The 22,759-nt window shown below is 37.8% G+C and overlaps 1 protein-coding gene across 2 annotated transcripts in view; it reads right to left on the reverse strand.

Moving 5' to 3' along the window:
- The window catches only part of ASAH1 (N-acylsphingosine amidohydrolase 1), a 49,109-nt gene that overhangs the window by 10,274 nt on the left and 16,076 nt on the right, over positions 1–22,759 (reverse strand). For both annotated transcript variants that reach the window (XM_032468721.1, XM_032468720.1), the window contains exons 3-13: positions 19,804–19,894; positions 19,319–19,405; positions 10,934–11,012; positions 7,865–7,939; positions 6,707–6,752; positions 5,995–6,139; positions 5,391–5,445; positions 5,181–5,262; positions 1,779–1,910; positions 1,549–1,672; positions 1,068–1,124 (exon numbers count right to left, since the gene is read on the reverse strand). In XM_032468721.1, the coding sequence (XP_032324612.1) occupies positions 1,068–1,124; positions 1,549–1,672; positions 1,779–1,910; positions 5,181–5,262; positions 5,391–5,445; positions 5,995–6,139; positions 6,707–6,752; positions 7,865–7,939; positions 10,934–11,012; positions 19,319–19,405; positions 19,804–19,894 (973 nt within the window). The remainder of the gene's footprint in view (positions 1–1,067; positions 1,125–1,548; positions 1,673–1,778; positions 1,911–5,180; positions 5,263–5,390; positions 5,446–5,994; positions 6,140–6,706; positions 6,753–7,864; positions 7,940–10,933; positions 11,013–19,318; positions 19,406–19,803; positions 19,895–22,759) is intronic.

Consider the following 22,759-nt stretch of genomic DNA (forward strand, 5'->3'; position numbering starts at 1 on the left):
AGTATTACATAATATAAAGGTCCAAGGAATTAATAAATAAATAATAAGTCAATAATAAAACAACTGACTTCAACAGAACCATTATTCCAAGGCATGAACATGAACAGCCTTGGGCTTTCTCTCCCAAGCCTTGGTCTTAATTCTGAGCAGTACATCACTTCACCGCAAAGGCTTTACGACTCACTTAACCCTCCTCAATGCGTAATTTGCAAAGACTAATGGTGTACTGCGGGGTGTGAACAGTTTAGCTTTGGCTACCCTTACCCTTACCCTTAAAGCATTTCTAGTGCGGTGAGGGAAACTACGCAGGCAGGCAGGTTACAAGGTATACACCCAAACTCAGAATCTGTAAGTCACCCAACTGTGCGCTCACATGAAGATGGCGTGGGCCAAGTGAGACGGACGGTCAGTGAAGTAAGGAAGGCTTCCCTCAGGAGCCAGGTTCTGATCCACATGCTAACGGGCAGGACAATTTGTTCCAGCAAAGGTGCTGGAGGCACACTGACTCCAGGGAGGGTTAAGGAAAAGGACCAAGGAAAGGAAGAGAAGGAACAAATGGGAGAATCCGGGGAATCGGAAATACACAAGGGGGTGAACTATTAGCAAAATGGGTGATTAGAAACTTTGGCGTATTTTAGCCACAGTGTCAGGAAAAGAAAAAGAAAAAGAGATGTAATAGAATTTAAGAGAAACCCTAACCCACTAAGACGCAAAGCTGTCTGAAAACAGACTTCTGACTTTGTTTTGTCAAGTCTTAGGTGTTAGTTGCAATGCACAGTGTTCGATTCCTCATAGACAAAGAAGTCAAGACTAACACGCTAGACTCAATTCAACTGCCAAGTAAGTAAAACTGGAAACAATACTCTGGCCAAACTGGACATCAAGCTGCAGTGACCAACATCTCTGTCACCTCCCAAGAGTTATGGTTTTAGTCACACAAAAACATTTTAAAAAGCAGCCTTAAGGTGAACATTACTTGGCATCCTAGCTCTGATCCAAGACAACAGGGAGCGGTAAAACATGGGATCAAATTCTTTCCCAAAGTGAATGTCTAAATATTTAAATACCTTGTTGAGGACAGGTTTTGTTGACAGGACATCATACATAGTTGCAAACGAGATATTCTAAAATACAAAAAAATAGTTTTGTTCAGTACATTACAGATATTGGCAGCCTTATCCACACAAATGGGTCAACACAACAAGACATCCTTCAATCAACCTCTCTCAAACCCCATAGAAGAATTTCCCTCGGGGTCACTGTTAGAGGCAATGATTCTGATATATCACTTTTTCTTTCTTTCCCTTCCTCCGCTCTTGAATTCTTGCCACCCAACTCTACAGAATGGTGTCCAGCATTAAATAAGAAAGGGGAAAGTACGGCAAAAGTTTGCTCTTTACATTAAAAACAAAACAAAACAAAACAAATTCACTGGGGATTGTCCAGACACTTAATAATAGGAGGTTTATAAATTGTTCAAAGACCAGAGAAAAATGCCAGAATAGAGATCATCTTTAATGGTTGCCATAGATGACACTGCAAATGTACCTCTTGGGTTGTCCGGTTTAGACACATCTTTGCAGGTGTTCTGCGATCATCAAGGAAGAAGGGATTTTTCCAACGGTCATAATTTGTTTGTAACACATACCATCTACCCTGCTTGGGGTCAAGTCTAGACACAAAAAGAGAGATTCCTTTTAGGCTTCATGCCTTAAACATGTACATATATTAGTCTATGCTTCAGTTTCTATTTATTCTGCTTTAACAAATGCACTTACTCGTATATATCCAAAGACCGTGTTCTGTCTCGTGTAATCACACAACCCTCCCCAGACTTGTTGCCTCCAAGGATAAAGTATGCTGGGGCCAGGATCTTGGTTTTTGTCAATATATTCTTGGCTTCTTCATAACTACACAAACATTTTAAAAAAAGAAACATTTTTAGTTGACTTGGAATGGAAATTTTTTAGGTGTGGAAACTAAGGAAAAACAAGTATCTGAGGAACATGAACCCAGGGAGAAACAATCTCTGACTCCTATGTGGTGAAACACTGAGCTCTGAAATGTTCCCTCTAGCCTGAAGGACAAACAAAATGGCCTCAAGAGACCATCTCCCACCCTTATAATCACTGCCTTTCACCCAAAAACAGAATTCAGGAAAATAATATAAATTACTATATGTAAGACTTAGGAATAGAAAGTAAACTTCTTGGAAATTAGTGCTATTAAAAATGGAAATGAATTTTCAAAGAAGACTACTAAACGTTATGCCCTGGAAATCATTAAAAATTGGATTGATGCCCATTTATTCTAGGTCATTTGGATGCAGTGCTGGCTAAAGGCAGTTTTGCTACTGTAAGATTTCTGCACCAGCGTAGAATACAACTTCTAAGTTAACAGGTATTATGATTTAAATGAAGATTTTATTGCATAAATTTTTCCTTTCTGTATGGGTGATTTTTTTTTTTGTACACCAATAAAAATTCATAGATGCCCTTCATAGTGGCACTATCCCTGGCACTTTTTAAATAAATCATTTCATTTCCTTGCTATAAATATACACACAAAATATGAAGAATTCCATATGAGTGTCAAAGGTTCACCTAAGAAATTCTGAAATAATTCCTCAATGGAAGATAAAGCTGGGAAATATTTTTGTATTTTAATATGAGTAATTTAAAATAAACTACAATACATTAAGAGGAACCACACACCATGATTCAAGGATAGTTCCATATCCACAAATCAATCAGTGTGATACACCAATTAACAAAATGAAGGATAAAAATCATATTATCATCTCAACAGATGCAGGAAAAGCATTTGATGAAATTCAACATCCGTATATGATTAAAAACTTTCCAAAAAGTGGGTATAGAGGGAACTTACCTCAACATAACAGAAGCCATATATTATAAGCCCACAGTTAACATCATACTCAGTAATGAAAGGCTGAAAGCTTTTTCTCTAAGATTAGGAACAGGACAGAGTTGCCTACTCTGGTCATTTTTATTCAATACAGTATTGGCAGCATTACCCAGAGCAATTAGGCAAGAAAAAGAAATAAAAGGTATCCAAGTCAGAAACGAAGAAGTGAAGTTGTCACTATTTACAGATGACATATTATACATAGAAATCTCTAAAGACTCCACCGAAAAAAACCTGTTATGACTAATAAATTCAGTAAAGACACAGGACCAAAACTGGTATGCAAAAGTCAGTTGTGTTTCTATACACTAATAATGAATTCTCAGAAAGAGAAATTAAGAAAACAATCCCATTTACAATTATGTTAAAAAGAATAAAATCCATGGGAATAAATTTAACCAAGGAGGTGAAAGATCTGTACACTGAGAGCTGTAAGACACTGATAAAGAAATGGAAGACACAAATAAATGGAAAGACATTCCAAGGTCATGGACTGGAAGAATTAATGTTGTTAAAATGTCCATACTACTCCAAAGCAATCTATAGATTCAGTGAAGTCCCTATGGAAATTCCAATGCCATTTTTTCAAAGAAATAAAACAAACAATCCTAAAATTTGTATGGAATCACAAAAGGCCCTGAATAGCCAAAGCAATCTTGAAAAAGAATAACTATATTTCAAACTATATTATAAAACCTCAGTAATCAAAACAGTGATACTGGAATAAAAACAGACACATGGATCAGTGGAACAGAATAGCCCAGAAACAAACCCATTTTTATATGGTCAATTAATTTACAAAAAAGGAACCAAGAATGTACGTTGGGGAAGGACAGCCTCTTCAATAAACGGTGTTTGGAAAACTGGACAGCTACATGCAAAAGAATGAAACTGAACCACTATCTTACACCATACACAAAAATCAACTCAGACTAGATTAAAGATTTGAACCTAAGACCCGAAACCATGAAACTCCTAAAAGAAAACCATAGGTGGTAGGCTCCTTGACATGAGTCTTGGTAATGATCTTTTGGATTTGACACCAAAGCAAGTAAAACAAAAATAAACAAGTGGACTATATCAAACTAAAAAGCTTCTAAACAGCACACAAAACCATCAACAAAATGAAAAGGAAACCTACTGAATGGGAGAAAATATTTGCAAATCATGTGTCTGATAAAGGGGTTAATACCCAAAATATATATAGAACTCACACAACTCAATAGCAAAAACAATCTGATTAAAAAATGGGCAGAGATGCTGAACAGACATTTTTCCAAAGATGAGATACAGAAGGTCAACAGGTGTATGACAAGGTGCTCAACATCACTGACCATCAGGGAAATGCAAATCAAAACCACAATGAGGTGTCACCTCACACCTGTCAGACAGGCTGTTACGAAAAAGACAAGAGGTAACAAGTGTTGGCAAGGATGTGAAGAGAAGGGGACCATGTGCATGCACTGCCAGTGGGAATATTAACTGGTGCAGCCACTGTGGAAAACAAAAACTAAAATACCATACGATATGGAATTCCACTTCTAAGTATTTATGTGAAGGAAGTGAAAACACTAACTCAAAAATGTATGTGCCCCCCCGTGTTTGCTGCAGTACTATTCGTAATAGCCAAGATATGGAAACAACCTAAGTGTCCACCTAAGGATGAATGGATAAAGAAAATGTGGTATATATACAATATTATTTAGCCATTAAAAAGAATGAAATCTTGCCATTTGTGACAATATGGATGGACCTTGAGGACATTTTGCTAAATGAAATAAGTCAGAGAAAGACATATCATATGATCACACTTATATGTGGAATCTAAAAAAAAAAGAAAAAGAAAAACTCAATTCATAAATACAGAGAAGAGATTAGTAGTTGTCGGAGGTCGGAGGTGAGGGATGGGTGAAATGAGTGAAGGGGGTCAAAAGGTACGAACTTCTGGTGATAAACTAAGTCAGTCTTGGGAATGTAATGTACAGCATGGTGATTATAGCTAATAACATTGTAGTACGTATTTGAAAGTTCCAAGAAAGTAGAAGTTATCACAAGGAAAAAAAACTTGTAAATATGTGTTGATGTATGGTAACCAGACTTTTTATGGTGATCATTTTGCCATATATACAAAAATCAAAATATTTTATACTACATGTAAACTAATATAATGTTATATGTCAATTATATCTCAAGAAAAAATAAAATGATAAAATAAATATTAAAGCTCATAATAAAGCAACTAAACAGGTTACCTTGTACTATTTTCCAGAACTGATCTAAGGATAAACCCTGTCCACTTGGCATCTTTCTTTCCCAAAATCCATTCTAGGACACCTGGAAGAAATCAAACACACACAGTGTCATAGCACCTGGAAGAGATTAGACCATTAACCAGAAGGCATAGTCCAGCCCTCCTCTGAGACATCTATGAAACTCCCCTTTCACTTAGGAACTCTGCTCACCTATATAACCGCCATTTGTACTGAACCGTTCATTCAGCGTGAGACTAAACAGTCCCTGAAAAGAAAACAAAGCAATGAAGTCTGAAACCTCAGCCATCCTGTTTAAGGCCCTCTCACTGTGCTACCATGTATACTGTTATATCAGGGCCTGGATTGGGGAACTGGCAGAGGGGGTGCAAAGATAAATCTAAACCATGACACTATCACCTTCTATTAACAAAGCTGTTTTAGAAGCTCAAAGCATTTTCACAGCTCGTATGTGAGAAACATAGGTGAGATGTTATTGGCTACACTTTTCTGACAAGGAAACTGAAGTGCAGAGACTTAATGCCTAACTTGCCTGAGGGGCAGACCCAAGATAGATTCCAGATTTACATCCCCAGCCCTTGCCAGCCAGCCACATGCTTCCTCTCCACAAAAGGCTCAGAAACCTTCATCTCCTTCCTACTCTTCTCTACCATATGGGCTCACACCTATGAAGGAAGGTGACAAGAAGTGCAAAGGGATGAACTGGGGCTTCCTATTCTCTTTAGGTCCTCACTTCCTTAGACTCCACCTTTCACAGAGAGCTACCTGTACAACTGTGTAGCAACTGATTCCTTACTGGTTTGAATCCTGTTAGCATGCCCACATAGCCAGCAAAGCTTGACGCCTTAAAGACAGTTTGATTGTTTCTTTGGAAGTCCAAGTTCACTGTTAAAGGTTTCAGTTCCTCAGTTACGACCCAGGTATTATTATTAGCATTCCACCTACAAAAGACAAATTGTAGTGACCTTTAGGAACAGCAGTAACAATGATGAATATGATCGTGCTGGTCAAGGATTATCCTAGGTCCTTCATCTACCTAATCCCTAATGATCAATCTCCCCAATACTTTTTCAGTATGGCTGGTTTTACCCTCCATTTTCTACATGATAAAACTGAGGCTCAGAGAAGTTAAGTAACTCTCCTAACATAACACAGCCTATAAATAACAAACCACAGATTAATATTTAGGTCTCTATACAAAGCCCTGTTTTTTTGTTTTTTCAGAAAGGTCAAGAACACACATGAAACAGAATGCTACTCTTCCTTCCAAGCAACAAACTGGACGTGCATCCAGAGCCTTCAAGCACGCTCCAGACTTCTGTTCACAGGTGCGACTCAGCTACAAACTCTTGTATCACTGAATAAGAGTGTGCCATCTTGTTTCAAAACTAAAGAATCTAGGATCTTCACTTCTGGTCCTATTCTGAGAGTGATTTGGGACTTACTTTTTATCAATGAAACACAATCAACTCTTCTTAGGGACTGACAGACACCACATTCTTTCTTACCCAAGAAATATTCCAAAATCCATGTTTCGCCCATGTAGTAGATGACCTAAATGAAAGTAAACAGAAAAGACATGTTAATAGCAATTATCACAGTATGACTGATTCTAAATCAAAGCTGGACACTTAATTTTGGCTAAGTGATAGTCAGTCACAACTGTTCTATCCGACAATAAGAATTAAGCAGCATCTGATATCATAAGCCTTAAACTTGTGGTTGCCAAGGGGGTAGGGGGTAGGAAGGGACAGACTGGGATTTCAAAATGTAGAATAGATAAACAAGATTATACTGTATAGCACAGGGAAATAGATACAAGATCTTACGGTAGCTCACAGCGAAAAAAAAATGTGACAGTGAATATATATATGCTCACGTATAACTGAAAAATTGTGCTCTACACTGGAATTTGACACAACATTGTAAAATGACTGTAACTCAATAAAAAAAAGTTAAAAAAAAACAATAAGCCTTAACAAGAGCAAACCGTTGCCCCTGTCACAGTGGCCAGATCCTCCTGCAATACCTGAGAACACAGGATTGCAGGTACGATTAGAACATGGGAAAAGGATCAGTCATTATTTTTTGGTCCACTATGACCAATTCCTACCCACTTAGCTATCTCAGCCTCACCTAATGTGACTTACCAACATGCTCCCCTCCAGGCATTGTCACCTACAGCTATATGCAGAATACAGGTCAAAAGTAAGAGTGAATCAGGGTACATCATCCTGTACTTTGTACTCTGGGGACCAGTCAAGACACACATGGAAAAGCAAAGCTGGTCCACACAGGGCTCCTTGGCTGGGAAATGATGGAAGAAAGTTTGTTCTGCCCCTGTGAGTACTTACTATCAAATCATAAATACAGGTACAATTTGACTAGGAGGAAGGGTAAGAGTGTATTTAGTCCTGAAACACTTCTTCCAAGATTTGTGCATACCTTAATTAAACTTTAATAGGCATTACAAGTGGTCTTAAAAATAAGAAAAGTTTTCAATTCATTTTCAAAATCTTAACCAAGATCTATAAAACCATATGCAATATGCATAGTATTTGCACAGTAAGCCCGTATTTTACAGGTTCTAATTTCATTTATTTCAAGATTTTTCTTTTACCTCGTACTTTGCTCCGCCCACCCTCCCTCAGCATACATTTATTTACCTTCTTTGTCTTCTGCTATTATTGACGTACAAATGGTAAAAAATTCGTAGAAAATATTGAATGAAATAATCTCTCCTAAGAGAAAAGACAGGAAATTCTGGGGTCAACATACAGAACCATGACAGTGTTAGAAAATTCTTTCTTAAGAAAAGGTTTAAGTATCGTCACTGGGTGAGGCTTTGCTCTGGCACACCTGCGTGTCTGAGGACAGTCTGAGTGGGCCTGAACAGCTGGCCTGCGGGAGGTGTCTCACTAGCCTGTACTCTCTGCAGATTCGAGATAAAACGAGTCCCGAGAGAGGCAGCTACTGGGCAAGGTGAACACTGGGCATTTTGGGATTATACTACAACATAACGTACACATTTTTTATCAATATGCTTTTTGGTTTTCTTTAGAGGGCTCAAATACGATTATTTAATATATCTGGCTGTATGCTGAAAGTGTACTGTGTCCAGGTTTTTAGAGTGTGACTAATATTTATAAGGTGAGAAAAGAGATAAGGCACTAGTAATAGAATAAGGACAGAGCTTATCAAGACAGTCTATTGCAAAACATTTCAATTTTTGAATATTTTTCCTAATTTGTATAATAATAATATCATATAGCATTTAATTTGAAGGTATACAACACACTTCTCTGTTTCATTTTATGTTAACATGTTGAGCTTCACATGCTTTTTCCTACCTTAATCTAATATTTATTTTATAGCCATTTGATTTTTACTTTGGTCAAGTTTCACTCTTATTTTGTTAATCTTCTCAACCCATTTTTCTCTTGAGATATTTATATGTGGTATTCATTTGCTAGAGTTCTTTACAATAAAGGAATTAAAGACATTTCTCATATAGGCTGCAAGTGAGTATTTCGAGTATGTTAATTATCTTTTTAAAGAAGCCAACCCCCCCCAAAAAATTCAGCCACTTTCGTTGATAAATACTATTGATTTTCAGTAATTCTCAATCTTTTGTAAAACCAAGGTATATACAGGCTTCATAAAATAACAACTCTATTTAACTTTGGTAGCTTAAAAATAAAACTTTCCAGAGGTCTTTTTCATTAAATTAAGTGCTATAAATTAGAAATAGAAAATTTAAAAATAGCTTCCAAAAACATCAATACTTAAGGATATGACAAATATGAAAAACATGGTAAATGATGTAACAAAGGATATGATGAATGAATGATATGCAAAACCTCTTCCCTGAAAATGAAAAATACTGCTCAGAGAATCAATTTCCCAAATAAATGTTGAAACCTCATACACCAAGTTCATGGACGGGAAAACTCAGTATTATAATCCCACTGAAAACATCAGCAGGCTCTTCTGTCAAAGTTGACAGGCTGATTCTAAAATGTATATGGAAATGCAAAGGGTCCAGAATAGCTAAGAGAATTTTAAAGAAAAACCAAGTTAGAAAACTTACACTACACGATACTAAGACTTACAATGAAGCTTTAGCAACTACAGCAGCATGGTGCTGGAGTAAGGAAAGACAAACAGACAAATGAAACTAAACAGAGAAGTCCCCAAATACAATCAGACATATGCAATCACTCGATCTATATCAAAGGCACCACTGCAATTTACTGAGGGAAGATAGTCTTTTTTTATGTCTTTTATTTTTATTTTTTTAGGAAAGTCTTTTTGGGTGAGGGTGTAGCTCAAATGGTAGAGCGCATGCCTAGCATGCACGTGGTCCTGGTTGCAATCCCCAGTACCTCCATTTAAAAAATACATAAAAATAATAAACAAATAAATAGATCTAATGGCCTCCCCCAACAAAAAATATAAACAATTTAGGATAGTCCTTTTAATAAATGCTGTTGTCACTTGGACATTCCATATGGAAAAAATCTGAATCTTGATTCCTAACTCATGCCATACACAAAAGTTAATTCAAGATACATCATGGATCTAAATAAATCTACCTTTACTTAAAAGAAAAAAAATACACCTCGTGGGCCTTTACGTAAAAAGTAAATCAAAACATACAGAAGAAAACATAGAAGAATATGTTTGAGAGTAAGCAGAGATCACTTAAATAGGCACAAAAAGCACTACCCATTAAAAAAAAAAATGGGAAAACTGGACTTCACTAAAATTAAGAATTTCTGTTCATCAAAAGACACCAATAAGAGGACAAAAATGCAAGCTACAGAGTGGGAGAAGATATTCATAATACATGTATCTGATGAAGAACTTGTACTGGTGTGTAGGTTATGTATGCATGTGTGTGTGTGTGTATTCCATGTATGAGTGTGTGTGTGTGTGTGTATACATATACGTGTGTGTATATATATATATATATGAAGAATTCCTTCAAGCCAATAAAAATGGGCATTAGATTTAACAAGGAGACGGAAGGGAGAAAGGGAGGAGGGAAGGAAGGAAGGAAAAGGTCAATAAATTATTCAATCTCATTAGTCGTGAGGGAAATGCAAATTAAACAGTAATGGGTGAATATAACACACAACAAAATGGCTCAAATTAAAAAGACCGACACTATCAAGCGGAGAAAATGAAAACTCTTGTACTATGCTGTCAGCGGATACAACACTGGAGAACTGGCTGGCAGAATCAAGGCTAAACAGACAGCCACCCTGTAACACAGTGCATGTCCTAGGGAAAGGAGGGCATAGGCCCATCAAGGGACATGTACAGAATGTTCAAAACTGCTTTATTCTGAATATCCTGAATCTGGAAACAACAAAAATCCTATTCACGCAATAGCCTACTACCTAGAATGGTAAGTGCAAGACACCAGACACAACAGCTCATACTGTTCAGCTCTATCTGTATGACGTTCAAGAGGCAAAATGAATCTATGGTGAAGTCAGAATCGTGGTTGCCTGAGGACTTGGAATTGTCTGGGAAGGGGCAGGATGGAGGCAGGCTAGATTGCCAGAATTTTCTGCATCTTCCCCTGAGCTGTGATTACATGCATGCATGCATTTTTAAAGCTATTGAGCTGTACATTTAATATCTGTACACTTTACTGCATGCATATCATACTTCAATAAAAAATTTTAAGTACTAAATTTTTTTAAAAGTTGTAAAGTGAACTTTACCTAAAGGTATGTTAGTAACAGCTGCAATTCCCTTCATTTCCTCCTCGTAAGGGCCAGGAAAGTTGCCAAGCAGACCAGGCTGAAAAACAAATGAACAACTGTTCAACCTAAAATGTTGCTTTGAGGTTTGGTTCTTTCACACATCATTTGTTCTAGCTATTGCTGCCGCAATATGTGACCATAGCTTCTTTTTGAAAGCACTTCCACATCATGAAATTTCTAAAAGATTCTATGTAATGTTTGGCCCCTATAACTCTTGCTTTTGTACCTTTAAGCTCATCTGCTCTCAGGTATCATGCAGAGACCTATGATTCTCAGATTGTTTTTTCCTGCCTTATATTTCACCCTATTCTCCACAGAGAGGGACCCGGAATAATTCCACTTGGATGCCCTAAGCTTAACTCACAGAACAAGAACATCACAACAAGCACCACTTACCTCTCTACTCAAATTTGCCCTCTAGTCTCTGGCATCACACCCTCATTACAGTCTTTCTCCCTTATCTGTGGTTTCCTTTTCTGCAGCTTTATTTACCTGCAGTCAACCACAGCCCAAAAAATATTAAACGGAAAATTACATAAGTAAACAATTCATAGGTTTTAAGTTGCAGGCCGTGTTGGGTAGTGTGATGAAATCTCACACTGTCCCACTGTATCCCACCTGAGGGCTGGATCCTCAGGCATCGACCTCGTCTGCTCCTCACATCCAACTATCAGTATCATCATGGCTTGAGGATCCAGGATCAAACAAAGCAGAGGATCCTCTTTCTATAGTCACGTCAGGTCAGCAGTAGCCTAATGCTACCTCACAATGCCTATGTCAATCACCTGACTTCATCCCCTCATGGAAGCATTTAATCATCTCACATTATCACAAGAAGAAGGGTGGGAACAGGACAATATTTTGAGAGAGAAAGCACATTTATGTAACTTTTATTATTGTTATAACTGTTCCATTTTATTATGATTAGTTGTTAATCTCCTACTGTGCCTAGCTCATAAATTAAACTTTATCATAGGTATGTATGTATAGGAAAAAACATAGCACATACAGGGTTCAACACTATCCACAGCTTCAGCATCTACTGGCGTCTTGGAATGTATCTTCTGATAAGGGGAACTGTGGTACTATTTCCTTCCCACAGCAACAAATTACATCTAGTCATTCACAAAACATCTGTCATAGTTAACAGCTGATTTGGGGCTAAGATGCATTACTGCATCCTGAGAGCAAACAATGGACACATGAGCAAATTCAATGGTGGACATACATATTTTGTTTTTGCATAATGATTTGATTTATACACATCTTGAAATGATTATCACAGTAAGTTCAATGAACACCCATCATCTTCTATAAATACAAAATAAACGAAAAAGAAAAGAAAATTTTTTCCTTGTGATGTGAACTTCTTCAAAGGAAAACGAAAAAAATGTTTTCCCTTGGGATGTGAACTCAGGATTTACTCTCTTAATAAACTTTCATATAGAACATACAGCAATGTTAATTATGTTATATAATTATACATTTTTATATATATATAATTATATTTATAATTGTAAATATGTGCATTAGACCCTAGTATTCATTTATCTTTTACTGGAAGTTTGTACATTTTGACCACCTTCATCCAATTCCCCGTCCCCCACTCCCTACTTCTGGTAACCACAAATCCAATCTCTTTTTCTGTGAGTTTGTTTTTGAAGTATAATTGATCTATAATACTATGTTAGATCCTGCTGCTTCAATATTTCTATTCAGTTCAAAGTGATCACCACTATAAGTCTAGTTACATCTGTCACCGTACAAAGATGTTCCATCATTACTGACAATATTCCCCACGTTGTACACTTCATACCTGTGACTCATTTATTTGTAACTAAAAGTCTGTACCTCTTAATCTCCCTAACCTCTCTCCTCTCCCTACACTCCTCTCCTCTGGCAGCCACCTGTTTGTTCTCTGTATATGACTGTTTCTGTTTTGCTATGTTCATTCATTTTTTTTTTAATTTCAAAGATAAGTAAAATCATACAGTATCTATCTTTCTCTGTCTAATTTATTTCACTTAGATCCTTCCATGTTGTTGCAAATGGCAGGGTTTCATTCTTTTTTAAGGCTGAGTAATATTCCATTGCACGTATATGTGAACCACATCTTCTTTATCCATTCATATATACTTTTATCCTCAATTGAAACTATTTACTAGCAATGAGATCAAGATTTAAGCTCACAGCTTTTTGCTAAGATAATGTGTTTAAGATTCACAAGTTTCATTTTTCACCAACTTGGCATTTATATGTAATGGGACATAAGCGTATCATCCTTTTCATCTAGGAATTCAAAGCATTGCACAAGTGGAATATTCCTGCCAATTTAACAAGCAAAAATGACTTATTGCACATATATTAACCACTTATAACATCTATACACTGGGCTTTACATTGTTATGTCATTTAATCCTTACAATCACCATATGAAATATGAATTATTAGTAAATTCTCCCTGATGAGAGATCTGAAGTTTTTAAGTTGAGAAACTTGTCAATATGAAGAAACAGGATCAGCACAGAGACAGGCTGTCAATGCTCGTGACTACATCAAAACCACACTGACTGCTAAACAACCATTGGGGGAAAAAAAAAAGACTAGAATCAGCAAAAAATGTCTTCACCTGAAAACATAAAGAGGGAACCACAGCAGGATGGTAGGAGGGGTGGGCTCATGATATAATTGGGCCACATATCCCCCAGGTGGGCAACCCACAAGTTGGAGAGTAAGTCGCAGAGCCCCTCCCACAGGAGTGAGTTCTGAGCCCCATGCCAGACTCCCTGGCCCGGGGTTCTGGCACTGGGAGGAGGAGACCCCCGGACATTTGGTTTTGAAGGCCAGTGAGGCTTAATTCCACAAGCCCCACAGTACTTGGGGAAATAGAGACTTCATTCTCTTGGGAAGCGTACACAGAATCTTGTGTGCACCAGATCCAAGGGCAGAGGCAATAATTTCATAGGAACCTGGGCCAGATCTGCCTGCTGGTTTTGTAAGGTCTCCTAGGGAGGTAGGCAACAGATACCGCTCACTCTAGGGACATAAAAGCTGGTGGCAAATATTTTGGGAGTGTTCATCTACATGAGCTTTCCTGGAGGCTGACAACTTGATTGCATCATTAGCACCAAGACCTAGCCCCAGCCAACAGCCTATAGGCTTAAGGGCTGGGAAGCCTCAGGCCAAACAACATACTGGGTGGGAATACAGCCCCACCCATCGGCAAACTTCCTGAGCCACAAACACTCCAGACATAGCCCTACCCGCCAGAGGACCAGGACCAAGCTCCATGCAGCAGTGGGCAGGCACCAATTTCTCCAGCCAGGAAACCTGCATAATCCCCTAGTCCAGCCTCATCCACCAGGGGACAGATACCAGAAATAAGAAAACAACAATCCCAAAGCCTGTGGAAGGAATCTGCAAATGCAGGCCAGACTCTACCCTGGGACTGGCTGGACCCTGGCCCTTGGGTGACAAGAGAGGAGTGTACTGCTGGGACGCACAGGATGTCTCCCACAGGGGGCCACTTCTCCAAGGTCAGAGAAACATAACTAACCTACCTAAAAATACAAACATAAAGAAAGACAACATGAAGTGGTAGAGGAATACCTTCCAGGCCAAGGAACAAGATAAAATCCCAGAAGAAGAAATAAACGATGAGGAGACGGACAATCTATCCGAGAAAGAGTTTAGAGTAATGATGGTGAAGATGTTCAGAGAACTCAGAAGAAGTATAGATGCACAGGGGGATGTTTTTAGCGAAGAGTTAGAAAATATAAAGAACACCCAGAGATGAAGAATAAAATTTTCGAAATGAGTAACACACTAGAAGGAACCAACAACAGGCTAAATGAGGCAGGAGAATGGATCAGTAAACTAGAAGACAGATCAGTGGAAATTACTACTGCAAAAAGGGAAAAATAAAAAAGGATTAAAAGAAATGAGGATAGTTTAAGAGAACTCTGGGACAATATGAAGCACACTAATATTCGCATTATAGGGGTCCCAGAAAGAAGAGAGAAAGGACCTGAGGAAATTTTTGAAGAGATAATAACTGAAAACTTCCCTGACTTGGGAAAGGAAACAGTCACCCAAGTCCAAGAAGTGCAGAGAGTCCCACACAGAATCAACTGAAAGAGGAACACACCGAGGCACATAGTAATCAAATTGATAAAAATTCAAGGATGAGGAGAAAATATTAAAATCAGCAAGAGAAAAGCAACAAATAACATACAAGGAAACTTCCATAAAGTTAACAGCTGACTTTTCAGCAGAAACTCTACAGGTCAGAAGGGAATGGCACAATATATTCAAAGTGATGAAAGGGAAAAACTTACAACAAAGAATATTCTATCCAGCAAGGCTCTCGTTCAGATTTGATAGAGAAATCAAAAGCTTCACAGATAAACAAAAGCTAAAAGAATTCAGCACCACCAAACCAGCTTTATAACAAATGTTAAAGGAACTTCTCTAGCCAACAAACCACAAGAAAAGAGAACAAAAAGAAGAAAGAGAGAGAGAGAGAAAAAAAAAAGACCTACAAAAACAAATCCAAAACAATGAACAAAATGGCGATAAGAACATATGTATTGATAATTACCTTAAATGTAAATGAATTAAACGCTCCAACCAAAAGACAGACTGGCTGACTGGATACAAAAACAAGACCCATATATATGCTGTCTTCAAGAGACCCATTTCAGAGCTAGAGACACATGTAGGCTGAAAGTGTAAGGGGGTGGAAAAAGATATTCTACGTAAATGGAAACCAAAAGAAAGATGGAGTAGCAATACTTAGACAATATAGATTCTATTTTTTTATCTTTTGTTTTTGTTTTTTTGGGGGGGTAATTATGTTCATTTATTTATTATTATCATTTTGTATTTAATGCAGGTATTGGGAATCAAACCCATGACCTCGGGCATGCTAAGCATGGTCTATACCACTGAGCTATACCCTCCCCCTCCAAAATAGATTTTAAAATAAAGACTGTTACAAAAGACAAAGAAGGACACTACATAATACTCAAAGGATCAATCCAAGAAGAGGATATAACAATTATAAATATATACACACCCAACATCGGAGCATCTCACTATACAAGGCAATTGTTAACGGACATAAAAGGAGAAATCGACAATAACACAATAATAGTGGGGGACCTTAACGCCCTACTTATGTCAATGGGCACATCATCCAGACAGCAAATCAATAAGGAAATGGCACATTAGACCAGATGGACTTAACTGGTATTCATAGAGCATTCCATCCTAAAGCAACAGAATACACATTCTTCGCAAATGCATGTGGAACATTCTCCAGAATCAATCACATGCTGGCCTACAAAGCAAGCCTCAGTAAATTTAAAAAAACTGAAGTTGTACCAAGCATATTTTCTGACCCCAACACTGTAAGGTTAGAAATCAACTACAGGAAAAAACTGCAAAAACTGCAAACATGTGGAGGCTAAACAATATGCCACTAAACAACCAATGCATCACTGAAGAAACCAAAGAGGAAATCTAAAAATACTCTGAGACAAATGAAAATGAAAACACAATGATCCAAAACCTCTGGGACGCAGCAAAAGCAGTTCTAGGAGGGAAGTTTACAGCAATACAAGCCCACCTCAGGCAACAAGAAAAATCTCAAGTAAATAACCTAACCGTACACCAAAGCAGCTAGAGAAAAACAAACAAAACCCAAAGTTAGTAGACAAAAAGAAATCATAAAGATTAGAGCATAAATAAATGAAAGATACTAAAAAAAATAGAAAAGATCAATGAAACTAAAAGCTGATTCTTTGAAAAGATAAACAAAATTGATAAACCTTTAGTCAGACTCACCAAAAAAAAAAAAGGGGGGCAGGGAGAAGGCCCAAATTAATAAATTCAGAAATGAGAAAAAAGTTACAACCGACAGCATGGAAATTCAAGGGATCATAAGAGGCTACCGTGAGCAACTATACGCCAACAAAAAGGAGAATTTCGAAGAAATGGACAATTTCCTAGAAAGGTACAATTTGCCAAGAGTGAACCAGGAACAAATAGAAAATATGAACAGACCAATTACCAGTACTGAAATTGTATAAATAATTTAAAAACTTCCAACAAACAAAAGTCCAGGATCAGATGACCTCACAGGTGAATTCTACCAAACATTTAGAGAACAGTTAACACCTATCCTGAAACTATTCGAAAAACTGCAGAGGAAGGAACACTTCCAAACTCATTGTATGAGGCCATCATTACCCTGATACCAAAACCAGACAAAGATTTCACAAAAAAAAGATTATAGGCCAGTATCACTTATGAATACAGATGCAAAAATTCTCAATAAAACACTAGTAAATTGACTCCAACTATGCATTGAAAGTATCATACACCATGATCAAGTGGGATTTATCCCAGGAATGCAAGGATTTTTCAATATCCGCAAATCAATCAATGTGATACACCACATTAACTAATTGAAGAATAAAAACCATGATTATCTCAAAAGATGTAGGTAAAGCTTCTGATAAAATTCAACATCCATTTATGATTAAAACTCTCCAGAGAGTGGGCATAGACAGAATATATCTCAACATAATAAAGGCCATATATGAAAAACCCACAGCTAACATCATACTCAATGGGGAAAAACTGAAATCATTTCCTCTAAGATCAGGAATAAGACAAGGATGCCCACTCTTGCCCCTTTTATTCAACATAGTTTTGGAAATCCTAGCCACAGCAATCAGACAAGAAAAGGAAATAAAAGGAATCCAAATCGGAAATGAAGAAGTCAAACTATCACTGTTTGCAGATGACATGATACTATACATAGAAAATACTAAAGAAGCAATGGGAAGGGATAAACTGGGAATTTGAAATATGCATCTCTTGGGGAGTGTTAGAAATGTTAGCTATCTTGATTACAGTGGTGGTTCCATGGGTGTATACATCTATCAGAATTCATCAAATTGTATGCCTAAAATATGCGTAGTTGACTGTACAGGAACCACACCACGATAAAGTTGTTTTAAAAAAATGGTTTCATACTGTTAAAAAAAAAAGGAAAGAAACTTATCGAAGGCTACCCAGTACATGGCTACTCCTACCTTAAAACCCAATGTTTAAATATGTTTAAACCTCCAATGTTGTCTGACTGCAAAGCCTGGGCACCTAAACCCTTTGCCTGTTGCCCTTCCTGCTGACTTGCAGGTTTAGGGGGATTAGGACACAAGGGGCTTGTGGGGGCCTCTTTTGCTGCTACTCCTGCCAACATTTGTATTTTGGGGAAGTCTGGTTGGTATGAACACAAAGAATAGCCTTAATCAAAGGCTCTGAGAACATAAACATGAGTGACAAGAGATTTGGTGGTTGGCAGGTGCAAGTGTCGTGGGGGTGGTACACCCTGAATCTCCAGCTTCTAGGAGTGATTCTCAACCAGGGATGGTTTCCTCCCCAGGGGAGATTTACTGATGTCTAGATTTTTGGTTGTCACAACTGAAGGGGTGCTACTGCCATTCAGTGGGTCAAGGCCAGGGATACTGCTTAACATCCTACAGTGCATAGACAGTGCCCACAACAAAATATCATCCAATCTCCAATGTCATTACTGTTGAGGTTAAAACACCTGCCCTAAGGCCTTGGTGTCCTCTCCAATCTTTTACACCCTGCAGCCCAGTGAGGGCCCCAAAGCAAAGACTAAACAAGGGTGATAAGGATCTCTCTGGGAGCTCAAGGGGCCAGGACCTAGATTTTCCACTGGTTCCACCTCAATAAAAAAAGAGGCCAAGAAATGGAGTCTTCCAGCATGATCAGGAGCAAACAAATGGTTCGGTCAATGCATAGTCATAAGAAACACAAAATGGGCAGAGCTGAGGAACTCCAGAAACTACAAGGCTGGGATAAAGCATGCCATTTGGTCCTATCTAGAAAAACTCTCAGTGCCCTGAGATACTCAGGCAAAGTACTTAAGAAAAAATCCAAATTTTCAAAAGTGAACTTGGAAACCTAAGTATATGTAACAGAAGGAAATGCTGTATTTCCAGATGAAATATGGGTATTTGCGTACTGCTCTATAAAATAGGACACACTTGTAATAAAACATTAAAGAGCAGTTAACTGACCAAATTTGCCATGCTACTTTATGTCCTGTTACTCTAATATTATTGTCCCAGAATTTTAAGTCCCTCTGAAGTTTTGACAATGGTCTGGAATGAAAGCAAACTTGTCCAAGCTCCTTAAAAGAGGCTGTCAAATTATGCCTTTAAATAAATACCAGAGTCTTTGCTGAACTCTTGTGTGTACATATGTATGTGTTTAAAATTTATTGTGGGAAATAATATTTCTTACCAACTTTTGATCCACTATCTGCATAATTTTTCCACTTGGCACAAATGCATTTACTACGTTCTTCAAAGAATTCACTATAACTTTTAGCTGAAAAATAAATTAAAAAATTAGTAAGAGACATAAATTATTGACATTCAAGAGTAATACTGGTATGAAAACAGACACAGACCTCTTAACATACCCATATGTAGTTAAATAAGAGTACTATTTGATAATATGCATGTAAACACATCTTTAACATGACACTTGATTAAATATTTAGATGACAGTAGATGATACAAGATAAAGAAAGGCAAGGGCTAGTAAAAAGAGCAAGAGATGACATGAGATGACATCTTTTCCTCTACTATCATTTATTGTAAATGGCAGAGAAGCATGGAAAACAGATTCTTAATATACTTGGTACATGATATCATGAAGTGTTCTTTTAAATGCAATTATCTTCAGTAAAGTCAGAAGTAGAAGGTTTAATCATCATAGCATACCGCTGGTGCTTTGTCAACCATCAGTTCATGCCATCTTTTATATGGTGGTAGATCGAGATTTATGGTGTACCATGGAACTGGACCCCTGTAGCTGTAATAAAAGGTGTATCAACTTGAAATGTTAAAAGCAGTTTTCTGATGAAGGTTAGACAGTTACATCGATATGGATATGTTAGAGACATAGTCTTAATAACAATATAGAAATTGGTACTCAAACTAGAATTTGCCAAAAAAAGGTAATTTTCTACCCAATGTCTGCTCTATGTTGTATACACAATCACTAGTCACTTTAGGAATCCTAGAACAGGTTACATTCTAGAAGGTTAATGTGAACTGGTGACAGGTAAAATAATCAATTTTGGCTCAAGAGCTATATGTAATCTGAACAACACTGCCAAGAAATTATCTGCCCTTTTTTCCCTTCCTAAATATCTGCAAAGATTTAGTCTAGGCTCTGGACACTTCTCCAATTGGTTTCCCAGTCTCAAAATTCCCTCTTGGTCTGTTACTGTGAAATAACTGTCTCTGGTGTTAGTTTCAGCAAGGTCACCTTTTAAGCCCTCAGAGTGCAAACATACGCTATTAGCTTCCCATGGCTGGTTTCAAGAACCTTCACGATGCCCTCAGCCATTCTACCCTTCTCACAGTACTTCTCTCTTGTCATTCTCCTGTAGTTAAGTCCAAGCTCATGCACTGTTCAGTCGTACCCATTCCCAGACGCCCTACTCTTCCATTTACCTACAGCAGTTTCTACTAAGAGGATATAGCAACGCCCACTCCCTTATTATGGACTGGGCAATATTTCTGGTAGACGAACTCCATTAACTCTTCTCTGTCACTACAGAAATATTATTCTCTGGCACTTGTCACTGAACTGAAATAGCTTCTAAGGGTGTGCCATTCAGTGACTTATCAGCTTAAAATTGTCTAAAAGTAGGCAGCATTTGCTCCCTTACTGCACTGCTCCAGAGTGTGTGCTACAGTGTTGCCAGGCTCTTTAATAACTGCTATCCAGACTGTTTATAGCGGGGATGGGTTAAGCCAGGGTGGGTTAGTTCCTGTAAGTGAAGAGTTAGGATTCTATTTATACTTCTATTGTCATAAATAATTATTTGCTTCTCTATATAGTGCCTCTGAGCTTGGGGTCTAGGTATATGTATAAGGTTTCATGAAACTGTTTACCAGCAGGAAAGGAAAAGGAAAAGCACACACAATTTTGAGAACACACTTTAAACCAAATCACAATGAATGAATTTTTTTTTCAAAGCACTTTGAAACCCCCATTTCCTTAGTAGCTGATAACTGTATTAAATACTGTAATACTTAAATCCCAGAAAAAAAGTCTTTACATAAAAACAAGTGAATTCAGCTTCCAACTAATCATAATTTCACATGCAAAATTCTGTCCCACAATTCAAGAAAATAATTATTGTCCCTCCTGTTACAGGCAGGTGCTCCTAACCTCTTCCCCTCCCTACCAGCGTGCATTTGGATCTCAGTGTCTAGGAGCAATAGTAAATCAGTGGCCCACTGGAGCCACACACATTGGTGGCACTGTCATAAGACACATGTTCTACCTGTGAAATCCAATCAGCTGCTTCTCTCCTCATAATATCCAACAAAACCCAAACCAGTCCCCTAGATCTGCCTTAAACTCCTGATTCTTTTTCAGCCAAGGATTCCAAAGAAGAAATGAAGAGGAGATGAACGCATTACAGCAGAGGTTTATAATTAAGTGGGGATGGGAACACCCCAGAAATCTCTCTACAGTAAAACCTCCACTCATCAGAATTCTCTGACAGAACTGTTACTAATCTTACTAACAAAATTATTATAATAGCTAAAGCTTACTATGATTATGGCTAACCATAATGCCACATTTCACTTCTCATTCAACGTTTTTCTAAAATATTTCAGTATTCAACATCTGCACCTCAATTTCCTAGAGAAATAAAGAATGTATTTTATGAGGGCAGTAAGGGTTGTGTGAAATATGCAAAAAATACTTAGCAGCAGTGGCATTCAATCAATAGTGACTAACACAGGATATTTTCCTACTTGACTACAAACAACAAACTTCATGAAATTATTTTTGAGATTTAGCAGTTTCTGTGCCCAAGTCACCATAATCAGTATTAGTCACTGACTGAACCCACTTGGCTCCCCAGGTAGCTTGGAAATCAGTCCAAGTAACACAACACGCACATACACAAATAAGACAGTGGATGATAAGCACCAGTGAGTAGTAGAAAAGAAATGCTAATGGGACTCAGATGAACACAGGGGTGCTCCGGCTGTCAGTCCCTCCATCTCCAGGGTTGATCTGACTGGTCAAGCTGGATAAACAGGTGTTTCCCTCCTCTCTCACAGCTGCCCATGCATATCTCCAGAATCTATGCACTTGACTGAAAAGGATGGCCTTATACGTACAGGAGGAAGCGTTGTCACTGAAAGGTATATGAACACCACACTTCTCTCCCAGATCCCAAGATCCATTTATAGTTTAGAGAGGATAAGTGGAGCTGAGGACTTTTGTGCAGGGAACAAGCTGGCAAGGTAGGAAGAAATTCACCAGAAATACCAGGGCAAAAATATTTACATTATATAGACGTATAAATAAAGGAAAAATGTTTTTATTTGTGTGTGTGTGTGTGTACACATACTCACAGACACACAGCAACGTGGAATCAGTTAAATGCTCAAGCAGGGATAGTTTAAAGAGCAATCAATTCATAGATACGTAAGGTACACATAAAAAGGAGTAGGAAAAAAAAGCCTTAAACGTGGAAGGTACTCAGTAAATGTTCAATGAATTGGGGCAGAAAGACTAGCCATGGGATGCTTGCAATCTATAAGGCAATGAAGACCAACATGGTGCCAGGAGAGCAAGCCACTGGAGAGGGCTGCAGTGTGCACTGGCTTTAGAATAACACAGAAACTGATAGCTTCTAAATTA

Source organism: Camelus ferus, chromosome 26, assembly GCF_009834535.1.
Source record: "Camelus ferus isolate YT-003-E chromosome 26, BCGSAC_Cfer_1.0, whole genome shotgun sequence".
NCBI lineage: Eukaryota > Metazoa > Chordata > Mammalia > Artiodactyla > Camelidae > Camelus > Camelus ferus.